Below are 20,323 nucleotides of genomic sequence, written 5' to 3' on the forward strand. Positions count from 1 at the left end.
TAAACCGGATTTTATACCTTTCGATGTAGACGAACATGAACCGACTAGTTTGGGAATAAAATACTTCAAAGAGATATTACAACCAAAATTAAAAACTTAACAGATAATAAGGAGCTGGGTCCTACTAGTTTGGTGAGCTATGACCTGGTGCATCCAATGATTCCATCCACAACTGTGACCAAATGCAAATTCTAACAAATTTGATAATGATTATTTTATTTAAAAGTTTAAATGACTTTCTTGGCCGGTAGATCGGGTGACTTGAGCCCGTGCTTCAGTCTCGGTCAACCAATAAATTTTTGGGTTTGCATAAATGAAGGAGACCTATTTGTCGCTTTCTTCCCCCGAAATTGTATTGAGCTACCAAATTTTTCTTTTTAAATTTTATTTTTAACTGAATATCTATCTGAACTTGTATAATTAATATTTTCATTGACAATAAACTTTGAATTTTTTTTATCCAATTTTCAAGTCATCTAGGTCAGGTAGACATCACATGGTAACTGTATGAAGGCAAAAATGTTGTTTTGTTTTGATAATTTGGGCACAAAACCAATACTTTGCAGTTGTTAATTGGACTACCATGGCCAATTCAAACAGAAATTGTACGGAGTCAACTAGCGGAAGAGAAGTTTGACAAAAAAAGAATTAGCGGAAGAGAATATGTTGTCAACATAAAAAATATAATTACTTTATTGCCCTCAAGCATTTTCCATGTGACCAAAATGAATAGAACATTGGATAAAAAAATTTAAATTAAATGTTAGAGAAAATTAGCTAATTATAAAAGTCTACCGGAATAATCGGCTAAAAGTAAAGTTAAGGGCATGAATCGAAAGATACCTGATAAATAATAATGGAAAAAATCATACAAAAGGCAAGTCGACATTAGGGGTAATTTTTGGTCGAATCGAATTGGACATAAGCATTCCGATGCGAATTCAAAAATGTTTCGAAATCAAATATTATTTCCAATTTCGAAATTTTGGATTGTCGAAATTATCAAAAAATTTGGAATCAGTTTTATATTGGAATTTTTGGAATATAATGTGGATCTCCTAAATTTTGCAATGACACACCCCAACCTAAATCGAGGCATGCTGGCCGTCACATAAGGGTGACGTAGCCATGTGCGCAGTACGGAAGAATAAGATATAAAAATGCAACTAAATAAAAAACCAAATTGACTAAAACACTAGATAAGATAAGGTGAAAGACGAGAATAAGTATGACTAAACATAACCAGAGCGTAGGTAGCCTAAATGCAGTTCAGTAGGACGAATACTAATTATACAACACCAAAGATGATCCTACATTTGTGATGAAATGTCAGAACCACCGTCAAGTCCTCGTGAGCCACCAACGAGTACTCCTACCTAAAACCTGGAGGGGCGTAAAACAGAAAATGTGAGTGGGCTAAAACAAAGTTTTTCAAAAACATTTCATTTATCAAAAGTAGTAACCTCTTACCGTAAAACCTGTATAATTCCTAGAAAATAGCACACATGCTTATAGCTCAAAACCAAATTCGAAATAACAATTCCACAAATATACCATGTCAAATCTCATTAAGAAATAAATAAGTCAGGTGAAATAAACCAATATGAAATGGTAAGCCAGCCGGAGTCACCTAACATGATCTGTATGGTTGGATCTATAACTCATCAACTAGTTCTTTGCACACAAGTCGGAACCACCTAAAGTGGTCTGTACGACAGGCTGGGTATAAATAAATACGCTCAAGTGCTACGATCACGACAGGCTAGGTGTAAATAAATACGCTCAAGTCGCTAAGATTCTATTTTCCACATTTAGAAGCAACTTGGAAATATATAATGCAAGTTGATCTAGAGCACTCTGATTTACATAAATTATATTATATATACTAAAACTTAGTTGAGTTTGGCAATGTTCAGTAATAGTGAAAGGGCGGAAATGCCCCTGATTTTCGTTTGCTTAGCCGTTTTGCTGCTGGTTTGCACAATTAAATATCTGTTATGCCCTTGATTGCCACATGATGATCATCCTTTGTCTATCATCTGTGGGTCTTTGTAATTTTTTATATTTTTTTGTGCCACAAACCATGTGCCGAGTTTAACTCCTGACAACTTTACTGTTTATTAACAGTAAAATGTCAGAAATGACGTTCATCCCATTTCTTCTTCTTTTCGCTTATCTTGTTTTTTTGCACGGTAAAAGCAGCCTTTCTTTCCACCTGTCGATCATCCCATTTCTCCTTCCTTTCCCCCATGTTACTTTTTTTTTTTTTGCACTGTAAAACCACTTCCACCTGTCAATCATTGATGCATTTTGTTTCCATATTTCCTTTGCTTTTCACTTTACTCTTTCGCATATCTCCTTCTCCTTTTTTTTCTCTACTTTTTTTTACCTCTGTACTTTTCTCAGTCAGGATTCTCAACCTCAGTTGTGCTCTAACCTACCTTCATTTCTCTTGCAAAAGGTAACTTCTGTCGCTCATTTCCTGATGGTGTGGGTGTTTAATTTTTTTTTTTTTTTTTTTTGTGATTTTGTATTTGCAGCTGCGTTTTAATTTTGGTTTTCTGGAATCTTGCTTTTTCTGCTTTTCTGATCTCCATTTTTCTGCATGTTCTTCGCTTATCATTCCAAGAAATTTTAAAGTGCTATAAAAGATAGTGTTCTGTGCTGTTTAGTTGAGAGTGAGTGATTATCTTTTTCAATGTTGTGTGCTTAGGAGTGTTAATTTTAATTTGTGATACCTCTTTGGTTTAAATTTTGTTGTTGTGAATGGTTGTTTAGATTTGGGGTTTTTCTTTGTAGGGTTGGATTTTTTGCTTATTGATTATTACTTGCTATCATGGCTTAATTCATGTTTTTTTTTTCCAAATTTTATTTGCTTTTGTTAATTTGAAGATGTATAAATTTAAAGAGTGATTCTTTAACAATGATTGCAGTACATGTGAGTTGGTGTTGCTATACTAAACTAGAAAAACACATAATTTGATGTGGGGGGGGGGGGGGGATTGCTTTTGTTTAATTTTTTCTATTTTTTGGGTGTTATTTCAGTGGTTTAATTATAACTGTTGGAAAAGCAAGATGAGTTTTTTTGGTTTGCTTAGAGAGAAGTTGGATGATGCAAATGTAGTTCGATTATATTTATAAATAGGGATAGTAGATTGTATGATTTAGTGTGTTGTGTTGTTTACTATAAACTAATTTTCAATCTGTATCGGTATGATTTAGTTGAGGTTAATGTAATTCATTGGATGACATTGTTTATAGTTGAAGTAAATTTTGTGTCTTTTAGTAAGTTTCTATCATTTGAACCAAGTGAAAAAATAAGTTTAATTGAAATAGGCGGAGGTAGAAAAATTGGAACAAAAAGCTGTGATTTTTATAAATATGAACATTCAAACTGATCATGGTGTAGAAAAAAAGGGGTGTTGGTCTTTCTCAATAATAGAGCTTTGTAAATATTTATAAATAGAGTGTCTTGCAATGATGCAAAGAGATAAGGTTGTGTTGTTCATGGTTAACATATATTATTAATAGCATTTTGATGTGTTATATGTTTTTCTTTGTTTGTTTTTTTTTCTATTTTTAACATTGTCGGTTTAGTTTGTATACGTTCTGTCTATAGTCGAGTTAAAATTTGTTTGATTGCTTTTAAAGTTTTTCTGTTGAATTTCATGTTAAAACATTGTTCCTTTTTGAAATAGGTGGAAATATATTTTATGCTTTAGGCTGTGTGAAATTTTAAGGCTTGGTTTGGTGCTGTTAAACATAGTTGACAAAAGTCTTAGCTGCTTTGCTAAAATTAGTGCATGGTATCGCTTTCATTATGGGATTAACCAATGACTATGCATTGTAAATAGAGACAAATAGATATATGGCAATGGTTGACAATTATGTGCCCACGATTGTTTCACTCTCTGTACAAAATAATTTTTTTAAGAATTTTGTCATTCCCTCATTTTTTTTTTCCCTTCTTATGTTTAAAGCTTTGCATTGTAAGAATTTCTAAATTTATAAAATTTATGCTTTATTTGAGCAGGTCAAATGGAAAACGTAGCTCATATTGATAAATTGCAACCATATGTAAAGGCAGCAAAGATAAAAGTTCAGATTTGCAGGATATGGAAGTCGACAATCCCTGGAACTGTTCAGAAATATATAGCTCTGCATTGTATATTACTTGATGAAATGGTGAGAGAACATTATTTCAATATTTTAATTACAACTATTTGCAAAGATAATTACCAGCTCTTCAAAAATATACAGTTTTCATTCTATATTACTTGATGAAATGGTGAGAAACGATTATTTTAGTAATTTAATTACAACTTACAAAGATAATTAACAGCAAATATATTATTTTTGTTTCTGACTTTTTTTTACGTGTTAGATAATAAACTTTAATTTTGTTCCTGTTAATAGAGTGTGTTGTAACTGCATACCTATCTATTTATCTTATACAAAATATAATCCATATTTTGATTGTGTTTGTCAATTACATTTGTAACATTTTTCTTTTCTTTTCGTTTTTCCACCCCGATCGATTGCAAAGCAATATGTGATTGAAACTTGCACAACGGAGATGGACTATGAAATTGTTGCTTCGAAAATAGAAGCTGGAAACTGCTATGAAATTATGGGTTTCCGTACGAATAGAATGAGAGGTCAATACAAAGTTGTGCCACATGATACCCAAGTTGTGTTCACTAGGAAAACAATTTTCAAAAAATTGTCTAGTGTGTTTCCACCTATCCATAGACACCGGTTCTTTTTGCAAGATTATAACACACTTTATCTTCGCCTCAACATGGTTGATATCCTTACAGGTAACAATATATGTATATATATATATATGCATTAAAAAACTTTTGTTTTTATTTTGTAAAATGAATTTTAACACTTCCACTATATTTTTGGTGTAATTGCAAGATATCATTGGTCATGTAATTGGTGTGCAAGAGTTGGACCAAAGCAAATTAATCAGAGAATTGCACATAAATGTGATATAGCTATTGAAAACATCAGGTTGCTTCTTCTCTGTGCTTTCTGTGATTCTAAATTATTTTATCTATCTATTATATCCATGTTACAAAATTTGTAAATGTTATCTCACAAATCAATATTGTTAAACCATTATATGATACTTATCATGTTGAGTGCTTACTTTACTCATAACAAATTAAACAAATTTCTTCTTGCCTTTTGAATATCCATTTCAAATTTTTATTTTTCAATAGAAAAGAAGAGATGAAGATTACATTATGGGGTTGCAGAGACTTTTTCTTCTTTGTCAATGGAGACATTATCTGCGCCAACAATTGTTGTTTTCACAAGTCTAATAGTGAAGTTGTACCTTGGTACCTAACTCAATAAAAAAATTAACCTGTTTTGTATCTTTATTGTTCTGTTTCCTCCTATAGATTATGTTAATTAGCTATTAACACAACATTTCGAAATATTTGTTGCCTCTAATGAGTTTTTCACATAATTTATTATCAATGATAAAATGAGTGTTTATGTTTGCTATTCACATTTGGAAACACAATTGTTTGTTTGTTTGTTTATTAATTTTTAGCTGCTTTTGAATAGAAGTATTGTTCTAATTTGAAATTGCATGCTTCCTTTCTTTTTAAGGCATTGCCTTGCAACTGTTTAAATGTAGTGCTACTCAGTAAGTTGTTTCATTATTTTCATAATTTGGTTTCCTTTTTGTAAAATTGCTTATTCAAATTGGAATCTTTGTGAACAAACAAATCATTGCACAACATGTTAAGATTATTTAGGCAAACATGGAATCCTGTGAATCGCATTTGGATATTATTTTTAAACTTACATCCAATTATTTGAATTGTTTATTTATATTTTGCTTATGCTATTTCGGTTATTTTTTTATCCACATGCAAGATTGTGTTGAGTAGCACTACCTCATCGCTTTTCTTTCTTGATCCAGACATCCCGGAACTAAATGCGTACAAATCAGTGTGAGTGCATTGACAATTATTTAAAAAAAATGAAGATATTTTTATTATTTTTACAATAAAACAGATTTTTTTTTTAAAGCTATTCAAATAATATTATGTTTTAAATCATGTAGGTTTTCTATCAACACAGAAGCTGTAAAACTATTGGCACCGTCTTCGAGACAAGTGAATGAAGCTCAAATTTTGCAGACTGCCAGGAGAGTGACAGTTGATGAATTAGCTTTTTTTTATCCAGATTTATATAAGGTAGGAAGCTTTATTAGAACTTCTTATATTTGGGTCAAAATTTACCACCGCAATTTTTACATTTTTAGTGAAACCCATATACATGATGGTTCATCCTTATATAAATGGTTTTAAAATATTTTACAGGATGAGACATTTTTGTGTAGAGCATCCATCAAGCGATTTGACACACGATATAACTGGTGGTACAGTACCTGCCCAAATTGTGTAAAGCAGATGCAGAAGGATCCCTACGTGCGCGTAGGAAAAAAAATTATCGTTAAGTAGAAAAGACAAAAATGCCTCTAGATGGCTTAACGTAATGATATGAGGACGTATTTTATCCTTATATATTTTATTGGATTTCTTGACATATTTGGATAGAGGACGACCCTACGTGCGCGTAGGCAAAACCTGCTTGTGAAACAGAGTTATTACGAAGAAGTTATTGACGTTTGAAGTGGAGGGCAAAATAGACATTTTACCATTAATTTGGAAGGCTCCAGAAAATCTGGAGCAATGGGATAAGCCACGTGTGGCTGAGATTAAGGAAGGAAGTGAGATGGACGGAGGAGATACAGGAAGAAAGGAGAGAAAATGAGGGAAGGGCTGCCTGATGGGAAGGGAGGGAAATGAGGGAAAGAAAAGAAAAGAAAGAAAAAAAAAAGAAAAAAAAGAGTGAACGGGTGTTCTTCCCGACCCGACCTGGGGACAAGCAATCTGATGCCATTCGCAGTGTTTCATGGCAAATTGCCGCCATCCATCACTTGGAAATACCTACCCAACCTCCCCTCTACCATTTACACCCAAAAATCAGAAGAAATTTAGTTGAAGTTTGGTGGAAAACCCACCATGGGTGTTGCGGGAAACCTTGCCCGAGATCCACTATTTTTGAAACGATTTCATTCAATTACCACCACCAAAACATTCCTCTAGAGGTCAGAAACAAAGCCCAAACAACTATAGATGCAGTGGAACACCGGAAGTGAAGGATCGAAGCCACCCATTTTTAGGATTTCCGGCAAGTTTGAGCGAAATTGGAGCCTTTCCCGGCTGAATTGGACTTCAGCCCAGGTATGAAAGTTGTTCCGCTCATTGAACTCTACTTGCCTGTAAAATTTGGTAATTTTTAGTGGGCCAACGCTATCTTCTCATGCATATTTTTATATTTTTAAATCCGAAGTTGGTACCCATTTGGTGTGGTTCAATTGTGAAATCTAATGTTGCTTATTGCCGTTATTAGATTATTTTCGGAAATGAATAAAAGGATCCATGGTGAACTACGAAAGGCTTGATCCCGCTCAAGGGTACGTAGGCAGTCTAACCGGGGTTAGATGCAACCTTACATAATTGAGAATTATATTTTGTTGGGAAGTTGATTTAAGAAAAGAAATTTGATACATAAGATGAAATAAAGTCTTATGTTTTTTGTAAGTAAATTTTGGTTGTAGATTTTTTTAGTACTTAGGAAAGTTAAATAAAGAGTAGTGTTTAATGGTAGTAAAATAAACAAAAGTTTGAATTGGGCCTATCATCAGAATTATTTCCCGAAAATAAATATTTCGGGGCAGGACGTTATAACCTCACTCAAACAACAAATATATGAATATATTATACCTATAAGTGAGATATGAAGCATAACTAAAAGGTAGAAAAACATAAATTATCTACAAGCAAGACACATTAACCTGTAATACAAATTGATTATAAAAAAGAATATGTCATATAGGTAGATAAATACAATTAACCTATGATATAGGTTGATTATAAAAATTAAAAAAGAAACCTATTAATGAGGTTTAATGCAGGAGGAAGAACAAGAAAGAAAATTGAAGAGATAATTAGAAAGAAAATTAATTTTTATAGTAGATCTTATCATTAAAGAGATATTCATTGATAATAAAATAATTAAATTTAATGAATTAGACTTATTTTAATAAACTAGACTATTTCTACTTAATGTCTAAAAGAATTAAACTTATATCAAATTTCCTCTTTTTAAAACACTGACTAAGACTAATCAAGTTGTCCAAGAAAATTCACATTTTCCTTGAGATGACTATAAACCTTAAAGACTTAATAAGAAAGTGTTATTACTTTACAGGCTACATTATAGCCACTTCGATAAATTCTTTCCGTTTTTGCAAGGGCTTCTCGCAAACCTTTCAAATCTTTATATAGATGTTTGTACCTACTCGACATAGATTTCTCAATTTGGGATGTGCCTTGAATATGCTCGACAAATTGTGCATGAACTTCTTTCACATTTGTTGTACTCTCATCTCATTCCCGTGATTAGGTAATGAGTAACAAGCACCTAAGCATGAAGCAAAGTAATGTCTTCCTCTAACGACCAATTTGCCTTCTCACTCATTTTTGTTGGTAACAAAAGAATTTGGGAAGTAGAAAACAAATATAGGAAATTGTAGTAAAAATAAATATTGAGTTGTGGTGTGGGGAATAAAGAAGATGGTTGGGTATTTATAGAAAAAAATAAATTGGGTATTCTTTGGTAATTTTTTTAATTTTTTGGATTTTTTAAGATTTTTTACTGTTGGATAATCATGGTCGTTGATTTTATGGCACAGCAAAATGGTTTTGAAAATTAGCTCAGGAAAAACGATTCGTGGTTGTTGATTATGTCTTATGTTCAAGACTTCAAGATTCGCACGTGCAGCCAATCCATCTTTAGACTTTTTATCTATATCTAGCAATGTTCTCACCACATTATCACATATATTCTTCTCGATATGCATAACATCAAGATTGTGTCTAATCAACAGATGCCTCCTAGTTCATAAAAAATAGATTTCTTCGTCCACTGACTCTTACTACTTTTACTGCTCTCAGTTCTTCCTCTGCGTTGCCCAATCGAAGCATCTTTGTTTGGTTTTCCAAAAGTAAATCTCAAAGTAGAAAGTTCTTCGATACATTGTAAACCTATCAATTGCCTTGGTGCACTACGATGCTCTCGCTGACCATTATAAGTTGTGGTTTGCCTTTGAAACCTATGATTATCAACAAGATAGTGTTGATGCCCTAAATAGCAAATCTTACGACTTGTCGGCAAGTAAATAGATTTTTTATCATGCATGCAATGTGGACAGGCTTTATATCCATTTGTACTTCACCCTGATCAACAACATTTCATAAGCCGAAAAACACTTATAGTCCATAAGATGGCAACCTTCATCGTAAAATTTTGGTTGGAATACGCATCATACGTGAGAGTGCCCACCTCCCACAACTCATCCAACTCGTCAATTAATGGACCCATGTACACATCAATCTCTTTATCGGGACTGCGCGGTCCTGGTATTAATATAGACAACAACAAATTCGATTGCTTCATACACATCGAAGATGACAAATTGTAAACTGAAAGCACCACATGCCATGTGCTATGGTCTTGCCTCATTTTCCCAAAAGGATTAAATTCATTACTAGCCAACCCTAATCAAACATTTCAAATTTTTGACGTAAACTCCAGATATAAATTATCCAAATGCTTCCATGCTGGAGAATCTGAATGATGTCTCATAAACTCATCCTTAGGACATTCAGTTGCGTGTCACCTCATATGTTCAGCTGTATGATTCGACATATAAAACCGCTGCAATCGTGATTTTAAAGGAAAATACCATATAACCTTAGCTGCAATTTTTTTCCTAGAGCCATCCTCTTCATTAGCATTTGTATATTTTAATTTACCACAAACCGAGCATGCGGTCAACTCTGAAGTGTCTTTTCAACAGATCATGCAATTATTGGGGCATGCATCAATCTTCACATACGTCAAACCAAGTCATTTATAAGTGTTTTTGCCTTATAACAAGATTCAGGCAAACAATCCCCTTGAGACAACATTCTTTTACTTAACTCGAGTAACGTGGTGAAAATTTCGTCCGGCATTCCCGCTAAACACTTGATTTGATACAATCTTACAACTGGCTCCAATTTTTTAAATTCCTTACAACCTGGCCACAAATCTTAATCCACCTCTTCAAGCAACTTAAAAATAGTTTTGACCTCTTCCATACGCCATTCCCCAATAGAGGGTTCAGTAGACAGCCTAATACCTTCTTCCGTTAATGGTTGGAAAATTACATCATTAAGGAAATCATGAATATCAGTCAACCCATCTCTAGTTTCATCTTTTCCAGTTACCACATTTTGCTTTCCAATGTTAGGCTCCCCATGATGTCGCCACGAAGCATTTTTGCAATCTTGATCCATATCATACAACACAAGATGTTCGAAAATAGTTTTTCTAACAAAAGTATATTGATTATAACATCGTTTGCAAGGACATCTAAACTTATCAGGGCCAGCATCATTCGCAACTGCTTGATCCAAAAACAAATTAATTTCATTTGTATACGCTTCCAAATTTTACGGTATCGTCAACCAACTCTTGTCTATGTTTTACCACTTTACGATGGCAAAATATTACGTTGAAACTAAGATGCGTACAATCTTTCAATCCCTATTTTTTAACCCTCAAACTCTATCACGATTGCAATCTTTTAATTTCCAACATCTATAATAGTAAAACAATTTTTTTTTTTAAAAAAAACAACAAAAGGTTAACAAAAATATGCTTATTTACTTTTGAATATTTATTAAATTCAAGTTTTGTATATCCTCTTGGCAATTAAAGTGCAAGATAATATATACCTACATTACTAAATATTACCAATTTATGTTATATTAAATATTGTCAATTTAACATAAATATTTTTAAATAATATTTATTTAAATTTCTACATAACAATTTAAGTGAGTAAAATAAATTAATTGAACATAAGTATTCCTAATTTATCTTACTAATTAAATTAAAATCTCTAAATAAAAATCTTGTGTGTTGAATAAAAAAAATTTAAACATCAAGAAGTTCATTAACAAAACTTGAATTATTGAAAGAATTCCATCGTCGATCTATTCTTTATGTACTCAGCTAACTAAAACAAAACCCTTGCAAAATCAAATCAAAAAATACAAATCAGCCACGAGGTGCTTGGCGGAAGAAGAAATAGAAGATGAAAAGAATAGAAGCAAAAAGAGTAAAAAGAATTGAAAAACTTACGGTGAGGTGAAGAGAAGAAAAATATTGAAGATGAAGAGTAAGAAATGAGTAAAATAAAGATGAGGAAGAAGAAGAAATGAAGATAATAAAGAAGAATCGAAAAACTGACGGCATAGAAATTTGAAAATAATAAAATAAACCACCTATGTCGGATAAAAATGACAATAATTTTACTATAACGGACAGAACACTAAAATAATAGAATTCTGACAGTTATAAACGCCACTGTTAACTTCATAACAGCCAGGAATTGTTTAAAATATTAAAAAAATAGAAACTATCCGCTAGGAATTCTTGTTAAGGGCGAGAATTTTGTGCTTCAAAAATCCTGGCGGTTATACAATGTTTATGTCGGTTGTATCCAGCATTTATCTCTCATGTCAGATATAAATAACATGAATTCTTTTTTATCCAACATTAACTGAATGTCGCGTCGAATATGTTTTATCCGACATAATGCCTTATTAAATCTTCACTATCCTTCAACACATAAAGCTAATTTTGTTGTAGTGTGCTTAGAAGCAAGGAAGAAAATATCAGTAATATCGGAAATATCGGTAGTCCGAAAACACGGAAATATCGATGGAAATATCGGGATAATATCGATATCGATAAAAATTACATGGAAACCACGGAAATTGTAAGAAAAACTTGGAAATTTTTATTGAAACTTTGCAGGATGTTTATTTAGTCAATTATCTATTAGTTTATCACAAAAAATTGGAAGGAAATGCATTGCATGATGGATTTAACTGATTTAAGTTGATTATATAGCGAGCTGGCAAACATTGTAAGTGTAGAAAATATGTAGTAATTAATGAAATAAGTTTAAACACACCATAATCATTTATATATAATGAATTAGTACAATATTTTACACTTCATACATTGTATGGTAAGATACATGAGTGACTTAGTATCACATAGAGTGAACGTGGTGAGTAGTTCAAAAGTAGATACTTGAAAAGAAATTAATCAAATTTTAGTATGATGTAATTATTTGGACTTGATTTAAAATAGAAATTTATCATATATAATATATGTAACTGAAAAAAAAATAATCAAATTTTAATATGATGTAATTATTTGGACTTGATTTAAAATAGAAATTTATCATATAGAATATATGTAACTGAAAAAAAAATAATCAAATTTTAATATGATATAATTATTTGGACTTGATTTAAAATAGAAATTTATCATATAGAATATATGTAACTGAAAAAAAAATTAATCAAATTTTAATATGATGTAATTATTTGGACTTGATTTCTCTTTATACATATATTCTTCTTCCTATTTTCTAGTATTTCAGTTTAGTAAGTGATTTTAAATTTCGGAGACGAAATTCTTTTAAGAGGGGTAGATTGTTACACCCACCCCAATTTAAATTGTATTTTCACTAAATTTGAGTTTATCTTGCTTTTAAAATTATTTTTAGATCTTAATAGGTGTGCCCAGGGGGCCCACCTTGCTTTTGTGTCCCCGTCTCTCTTTTCTCTCAGATCTCTCTTTTCCCTCACTCTCTCATCTCTACCGTGCTCTCTCTCTGCACTCTCTCCTTCTCCCCGTGAACCAACCCACACGCCACACCCTCACTTCCACACCACTTCAACGGCGACACCTCCTCATCGCTCTCTGCACTCTCTGCACTCTCTCCTTCTCCCCGTGAACAACCCTCATTCTCCCTCTTCACCCTCTATGCACTCTCTGCATCTCTGCACTCTCTCCTTCTCCGCGTGAACAACCCACACCCTCACTTCCACACCACATCAACGGCGACACCACCTCATCTCCATCTCCGTCTCTACGTCTCCGTCTCTGCCTCGGTCTCTCCGTCTCCGTCTCTCCGTCTCTCCGTCTCCGTCTCTGCCTCGGTCTCTCCGTCTCCGTCTCTCCCTCGGTCTCTCCGTCTCCATCTCTGTCTCGGTCTCTCCGTCTCCGTCTCTCCCTCGGTCTCTCCGTCTCCATCTCTGCCTCGGTCTCTCTGTCTCCGTCTCTCCCTCGGTCTCTCCGTCTTCGTCTCTCCCTCGGTCTCTCCGTCTCCATCTCTGCCTCGGTCTCTCCGTCTCCGTCTCTCCCTCGGTCTCTCCGTCTTCGTCTCTCCCTCGGTCTCTCCGTCTCCATCTCTGCCTCGGTCTCTCCGTCTCCGTCTCTCCCTCGATCTGGTTTCTGGATCCTTCTTCTTCGATCTGGTTTCTGGATCCATTTTCTTCGATCTGGTTTCTGGATCCCTTTCTCACCTCCCGGCGGCGGCGACGACGACGAATATCGCGATAATATCGCTAATATCGGTAATATCGCGATATTAGCGATATTATCGCGATATTTTAAAGATATTTTATTTTTACTAAAAAAAATATCGCCGGGTCAAAAAAACGATATTATCGGCGATATTTCGCCGATAATATCAATATTTAATTCCTTGCTTAGAAGCACGTGGGTGGGGCCCCTGTTTCTACAGCCTAGCAATGACATATCTCTCGCCAGCTGGCTCAAGGCCTGGTAATTGTTGGGCGGGCAACCCCACTGTCTTGCTGGAGCTCACCCCTACCAGAGTAATTTTGGACTGTTGGAGTTGCAACTTTTGGGCCAAGGGCAAATATAACTCAATTGCCCTGCCAATTTTGATAACGATAGAACTGCTCTTCCAAAACTACAGTATTTTACTCACCGATTAAAGTTATATATATAATTTTTAGTGTCACGCCGTATTTGAAAATGTTCAAGCTATCTTATCGTAACAATTCAATCGTATGCAAAAATCAATCAACTGGCCCATAACAGTTGAAGCTTTTTCCCTTTTAGTAAAGGAATAAAACTCTATTTAGATCTTTGCCCAACTAAGAAATAATAGCCCAACCTTGTAAAATTTCTAATTCTGCCCTTGTTAATGGAGATAAATGGTAATAATATAGGTTTTTCCATCACAGATAGGTGTTACAAAAGTTGAAGAGGTCACGGCGGAGGCTTAACAATCAGTAGGGAAACATAATTGGTCATTGGTGGTCGGTACCAAATTATTTCCAAAGCTTGAACAAACTCTACTAACACCAAAACTTGAACATTGCAAGGGAAGTAACGTGTGACACGAGAATATAAACTCGAATTTGATACTAATTTGACAAAGATTTGATTATTGTTTAAAGTAAGAAGAGTTGGATCATGAAAATTCCATGTCACTGCAAGCCTAACATTACAAGCAGTCTTCCTCCTAAATATAAAACATACAACGTACCTTCCAGAGCATGGAAGTTCCATGTCAATACAAGTCATCCGGTTGATCATTTTTAAAGAGGAACTATCCGATTCCATCCCCTTGTCGAAAAGTCCACACTAGGTTACATTTGGTCCAACTTATACATCGGGGTTCCACCATTAGAGTTTAATACGACTTAAAAAATATTATTCAGACCAACAACTTGCAAGCAAAAAAGCAGCAGCCCACCACCTAAAGTTCTGCTGCATTATTCACATCCTAAAATTATTAATCTGATAAAATTTGCTCCTCCCTCCCTCTTTGATATTTTCACAAATCAGAACCTTTTTTTTTTTTTCTGTTTCTTTGATCCCAACTCCCCAAGTGTTCATCAAGCAAAAGAAAACATGGGAATCACCAAGATCAGCCAGAAGTTCGTGACTCAGGTGACGCCACAGAGGATGTTCAACGCCTTGATCTTGGACTCCCACAACCTCTGCCCCAAGCTCATGTTCTCATCAATTAAAAGTATTGAATTCCTTAGCGGTTCAGGAGAAGTTGGAACCATCAAACAGATCAACTTCACTGAAGGTAAATTGTTAAGCACATAAAAAGTCAAATTAGCTAAAATTAATGATCACAATCAAATCTCAATTGTCGAATTCAAAATTAAACCAAAGATTGACGATATGGCAATCGGATAAAGACGACATACTGAAAACAATATCTAATTTTTGTGTTGGTTTTGTTGGGGATGTGCAGCTAGTCCTATGAAATATGTTAAGCACAGGATTGATGCTTTGGACAAGGAGGCCCTCAGCTGCAGCTACACATTCATCGAAAGCGACGCGTCGGATCACTTGATGGACAAGCTTGAATACATAACTTATGATGTCAAGTTTGAGGGGTATGGAAGAGGAGGATGCATCTGTCATTTGACCAGCACATACAAAGCCAAAGACGATATTCAGATCAAAGAAGAAGACATTGAGCTTGGCAAGGATAGAGCTATTGGGATGTATGAAGTGTTGGAAGCCTACCTCATGGCACACCCTCGCGCCTACATCTGAAAATTTTCAAGAAAGTTTTTATCAATTTTTGGGAATTCTGCTGTGGACAATATATCAAAAATATGGTTCATGTTGTTTTTCTTTTTTCCCCGAAGTGCTTTTCCAGTTCTTCTTTCCTAGACTTTCTTGTTGTTGTACAAGATTGTGATTAAGATAAATATTTAATTTTGATTCTAAATCAGGGGCTGGGCTGTGTACAAGTAGTTTATCCATTTTTTTTTCTTTTTTCATTTTTTATCAAGATAGTTCAACCAAAATATCTCAGCAGCATCCATCCTAAGCAAAGTGGAGGAGCAAATCTCAGATGGTAAACAGATTGGAATTCTAACCTGAAATTCTTAATTGGACTCTGTCAGTCATTTTATTTTAGTAAATTACTTGTTTTGATTTACTGGAGTTGAAAGGATTTAAAACACTTGCAAATAAGGAACTAGTTGTAGAAACACCATAAATTTGCAGCTGATTTAAGAACATGGTTGTATACACCTCTGTCATTATATTTCTCCTTTTTGGATGAGACACAAGGCTAATTCCCAAAAAGAAAATAATGACATGAGGCCTAGAAACACGTAGTAAATTGTCATCCAAAAAGGACCTAATACAATTAGGAGGGTCATGAAACACAGTAATTAAGCCCCAACTCACGGCTATTTCCTAGATTAACAAGGTGGTTCACTACCATATCACGCTCTGTAAATATGTTATGTACTGCAAGGTGGTTCACTACAAGGCAGGGAAAGCTTGGACCTCATAAGGATCCAAAGGATGCCACAGTTACTGAGAGATTTTGTAAGCGCCGCCCATATGTTTAAAAACATGTATTTCTGAGTTGAATCTTTAAAGTTTGAAACCGAAGTCTAACTTAGCGACCAAAATACTTTGCAACTTTGAAAGGCATTCAAAGACTGCAGCTACAACCCTACCCTACAACCTAATTTTTTATGTTTTCCACGTTGATTACACCAACCTAGCTACATACACACGCATCTCAAACTTAAGCTCTATATATGCATGCTGCCAATGGTTTCCAACTACGGCTGCTATTACAACTAATCTACAAATTATGGGTGTGACAAGTATAACACAGGAGTTCCTCTGCCCAATCGCCCCGGTGCGCATGTTCAAGGCTTTGATCATAGACTCAAAAAATCTGATACCAAAGCTGTTGCCCCAGTTCATCGCAAGCGTCGATGTAACACAGGGAGATGGAGGAGCAGGAAGCATTGAACAAGTCAATTTCACGGAAGGTTTGCAATCTGACATACAATTCACAAACAGATAAACTTTTGTTTCAGCAGTTCTGCAACGTTTCTTATGTCTTGCCTTAGTGAATATTTCGTTTGGTTTACGATGTAGGTAGCCATTTCAGATACGTGAAGCACCGGATTGACGAACTTGACGTAGAGAATTTTGTGTGCAAGTACACTATGATTGAAGGGGATGCATTAGGTGAGAAGCTTGAGTCTATTGCTTATGAGGTGAAGTTTGAGGCAGCTAGTGATGGGAGCTCAATCTGCAAGATGACAAGTAAATACAACACCATTGGGGAGTTTGAGGTCAAGGAAGAGGAAATCATAGCAGGCAAGAACAGTGCTATCGGGATATACAAAGTTGTGGAAGCCTACCTCTTGGAGAACCCAAATGTTTATTCTTGAGGTCATGGAGTCCTATATATACGTGGGAACAAACCATAAATGGTATTGCTGCAATTTAATTGTTTAGGATTCTTGTGAACCCTCCAACAAGGGTTGACATCATGGTTAATAAAACAAGAATATTGTTTGGATTTACTTGAACGTATTGTAAGAGATCGAAGGATCTGCTGGTCTTCCCCAATTACCAAATTAACATTCAGATGCTTTGGATATGTTCCAAATATAGGTGGATTTCTTGAGTATTTGTGCTCATATCTTTCATCTCGGCAGACTTGGGCTTAGCCAAGTTGGCTAGAGCAGTGCGGTCTCCCTCTTTACCCAAGTTCGAATCTCCCCTCCCATTGTTTGGGTTAATTTAGTGTAGGGCCATAAAAATATGAATTCATGGTGCCATCAACTCACATAATCTGTTTTAGTACAAAACTGGAATCCAGTTTTTGGTCACTAATGGGAAATCATCGGCCAAAAATTGCATTAAGCAAAAGCATAGCCACCACACCAGCCTGTATATTCCTTAGGTTTGACGTCACAAAAGCTAGTCAATTTTCTTCAATCTTTGGGGAAATGGACTTTGTAAACACATCACTGCATGCAATCTCACAAACGTTGTCAACGACTCAATGGAAAGCTAGTCAATATTCTTCACAAACTTTAGCCAGCCAGCGTGCTTTTATATTCCTTCTGATCCCCAATATTTCCAGCTGCTTCAATCTTTTTGTTCAATCAGAAAGATCTCAAAGAACACAAGCAGTGTTTGGCTGAGTCTGTTTTGACCCTTTTGGGATATAAAGTTACACTAGTAATCATGGAGTCTGTGTACAGAAACAAAATTATCTTCAGCTTTAGGATTTAGGTTAAGCTGCTTCTGGAGATTCTTATTGTTTGCACGCTTAAGTTGGTCCTTGAGAACATAAAAGATGGCCTCAAATATCTGCACAAAGTAGCAATTAAGTGGATTCTCGCTCAAATGATTAAGAGTATTCAACCTGGCACCCTACATCTCGCGTCTGCTTCCCTCCCCCAACGTCGCTCGTAGGAAAAGGAAAGAAAGGTACTTAAGATGAGCTAGGATCACCAAGAAACGTTTAAAACAACAATACCAATTCTTTTTTGCTTTGTTTTGTTTTGTTTTTCACACAGCTGAAGGAGGCCTAAATCTACCATAAGAATAAACAGTAATCGACTTTACATGTCAAACCCTAAAAGTCCCACTTCCACGGATTTGGATCCTCTCCTAAGCTAATGGAGATGATCCTCCTGACCACTACTCATGGGCCATTGGATTTTTATCCAATGGCTATAATTATTATAACTTTAAGAGACCTCCCTGTTTGTAGCCGTTGGATAAAAATCCAACGGCCATTGATTAGTGACTAGGAGGATCCTCTCCATTAGCTCAGGAGAGGAACCAAGTCCCACTTCCACACCCCATGAGATCACGGCCTCATAATAACACACAATTAGCCAACAACCAGCTTTTTGGTCAAAATGCAGTCCTAAGAAAACTAGGGTCTTTTCACATTAATCTAACCGCAATCATTTAAGAAAGGTTTTTTTAGTCAAAATGGTCTTTGAGATTTGCATAACTCTTCACTTTGGTCCCTGAGATTTCAAATTAATAGAAGTGGTCCCTGAGATTGTTCACCATCCATCATTTTGGTCATTCTGTTAAAAACCATGTTAAGTGTCCAGGATCTCTTGGCTGGAAGTTTGGGCAATTTTCATAGCTTCGTAACTCAATTGTTTCTTAACCAAATTCGACCCATAATATATCAAAATGAATATAGGAAATTATAGAATAAGATTATACCCATTTGGAAGCCCAATGGTTGCTGGAGATGGTCGGAAAATAGCCTCAAAGTTGATTGGTCCGAGGAAAAACTGGAAAACTCTCCGGAAACTAGGTAAAATTTAAATGTTCATAACTTCTTCAATACTCAACGAAATCAAGTGATTAAAAAACAAAAATCATACTTCTCGACAAGACGAAGAGAATGATACCTTTTTTTTTTACGGCTAACTCGCCATGTTTTGGCATAAAAACGGCTCGAAAGTGGCTAACTCAAGACCAAGACAGCCACTTTCGAGCCGTTTTTCGACCAAACCATGACGAGTTAACCGCTGAAAAATGCATCATTCTCTTCATCTTGTTGAGAAGTATGATTTTTGTTTTGAATCACTTGATTTCGTTGAGTATTGAAGAAGTTATGAACGTTTAAATTTTATCCAGTTTCCAACGAGTTTTCCAGTTTTCCCTCAGACCAGTCAACTTTGAGGCTATTTTCCGACCATCTCCGGCAAACATTGGGCTTCCAAATAGGTATAATCTTATTCTACACTTTCCTATCTTCATTTTGATATATTATGGGTCGAATTTGGTTAAGAAAAGAATGAGTTACAAAGCTTTGAAAATTGCCCAAACTTCCGGCCAAGAGCTCCGGAACACTTAATGGAGTTTTTAATGGAATGACCAAAATGATGGATGGTGGACAATCTCAGGGACCACTTCTATTGATTTGATATCTCAGGAACCAAAATAAGGAGTTATGCAAATTTCAGAGACCATTTTAGCTAAAAAGCCTTTAAGAAATTATAATACATATGTCATATGATTCCCAACCGACACTTGGTGCTGGATGGTTGGAGCTGGCTACTATATATTATATGTCACTTCCAGCCCCAATACACAATACAATTGCACTCTTTTTTTTCTAAAAGAACGGCTAAAATCGAAACTCAAAAGCATCAAGCAATTTAGTTAGATAACAAGGAGCACCAAGTAATCTAAATAGCAGAAAGCCGTACGTCTTGAGGGAAGTCGACTGGATGTACTAGAAAACTTATAAATGCAAAACTCGTTCCAATTTCCAACAGAAATATCAGCCATGAGTGAAAACTATGTGTTCTTTGGTATCTTTCTCACAGTGACCAAAGTCAAACAACTTTCAAAACTGGTACGTCTAGGTGCCATACCGCCTAAGATTCTTATCAATCCTAAGAAAAATAAAAAGAACTAGGGTATGGTACTAAAACACTTGCATGTGGTATTACTACTCCAAGAGTTATAATATAGGTGGATGACAGTTTGATGATGAAGCGAATAGTGTTAATAA

At 35.0% G+C, this 20,323-nt stretch overlaps 3 protein-coding genes across 6 annotated transcripts; all 3 read left to right on the forward strand.

The window, feature by feature from the left end:
- Positions 1–2,260: 2,260 nt before the first annotated feature.
- Positions 2,261–6,665, forward strand: LOC103423969 (uncharacterized). Of its 4 annotated transcripts, none has more exons than XR_003768175.2 (7): positions 2,261–2,461; positions 4,034–4,185; positions 4,547–4,820; positions 4,924–5,019; positions 5,945–5,975; positions 6,089–6,221; positions 6,348–6,665. XR_003768175.2 is itself a non-coding variant. In XM_029091926.2 (5 exons), the coding sequence occupies exons 2-5, from the start codon at positions 4,039–4,041 to the stop codon at positions 6,486–6,488; spliced, it is 498 nt and encodes a 165-aa protein (XP_028947759.1). In that variant the 5' UTR covers positions 2,273–2,461; positions 4,034–4,038; the 3' UTR covers positions 6,489–6,665. The 4 variants fall into 4 exon arrangements, 1 of the variants encoding a protein (XP_028947759.1); XR_003768174.2 differs by having other exon boundaries at positions 2,271–2,461; positions 5,899–5,975; XR_011574551.1 differs by lacking the exon at positions 4,924–5,019 and having other exon boundaries at positions 2,270–2,461; positions 5,899–5,975.
- Positions 6,666–14,520: 7,855 nt separating this feature from the next.
- Positions 14,521–15,733, forward strand: LOC103409865 (major allergen Pru ar 1-like). The gene is made up of 2 exons (XM_008348652.4): positions 14,521–15,076; positions 15,248–15,733. Exons 1-2 carry the CDS (start codon positions 14,893–14,895, stop codon positions 15,553–15,555), a joined length of 492 nt encoding a protein of 163 aa, XP_008346874.1. The 5' UTR covers positions 14,521–14,892; the 3' UTR covers positions 15,556–15,733.
- Positions 15,734–16,545: 812 nt separating this feature from the next.
- On the forward strand, positions 16,546–17,345 carry LOC103423970 (major strawberry allergen Fra a 1.07-like). The gene is made up of 2 exons (XM_008362043.4): positions 16,546–16,802; positions 16,912–17,345. Exons 1-2 carry the CDS (start codon positions 16,619–16,621, stop codon positions 17,208–17,210), a joined length of 483 nt encoding a protein of 160 aa, XP_008360265.2. The 5' UTR covers positions 16,546–16,618; the 3' UTR covers positions 17,211–17,345.
- The last annotated feature ends 2,978 nt before the right edge of the window (positions 17,346–20,323 follow it).

Source organism: Malus domestica, chromosome 13 (assembly GCF_042453785.1).
Source record: "Malus domestica chromosome 13, GDT2T_hap1".
NCBI lineage: Eukaryota > Viridiplantae > Streptophyta > Magnoliopsida > Rosales > Rosaceae > Malus > Malus domestica.

Bases quoted from the DNA above. Each gene is read 5' to 3' on its own strand.
- LOC103423969 (XM_029091926.2), top strand. From the start codon at position 4,039: ATGGAAAACGTAGCTCATATTGATAAATTGCAACCATATGTAAAGGCA. The intron at 4,186-5,898 runs GTGAGAGAACAT...TCCACATGCAAG, and splicing joins GTATATTACTTGATGAAATG to ATTGTGTTGAGTAGCACTAC. The intron at 5,976-6,088 runs GTGAGTGCATTG...TAAATCATGTAG, and splicing joins CTAAATGCGTACAAATCAGT to GTTTTCTATCAACACAGAAG.
- LOC103423970 (XM_008362043.4), top strand. From the start codon at position 16,619: ATGGGTGTGACAAGTATAACACAGGAGTTCCTCTGCCCAATCGCCCCG. The intron at 16,803-16,911 runs GTTTGCAATCTG...TTTACGATGTAG, and splicing joins ACAAGTCAATTTCACGGAAG to GTAGCCATTTCAGATACGTG.
- LOC103409865 (XM_008348652.4), top strand. From the start codon at position 14,893: ATGGGAATCACCAAGATCAGCCAGAAGTTCGTGACTCAGGTGACGCCA. The intron at 15,077-15,247 runs GTAAATTGTTAA...GGGGATGTGCAG, and splicing joins ACAGATCAACTTCACTGAAG to CTAGTCCTATGAAATATGTT.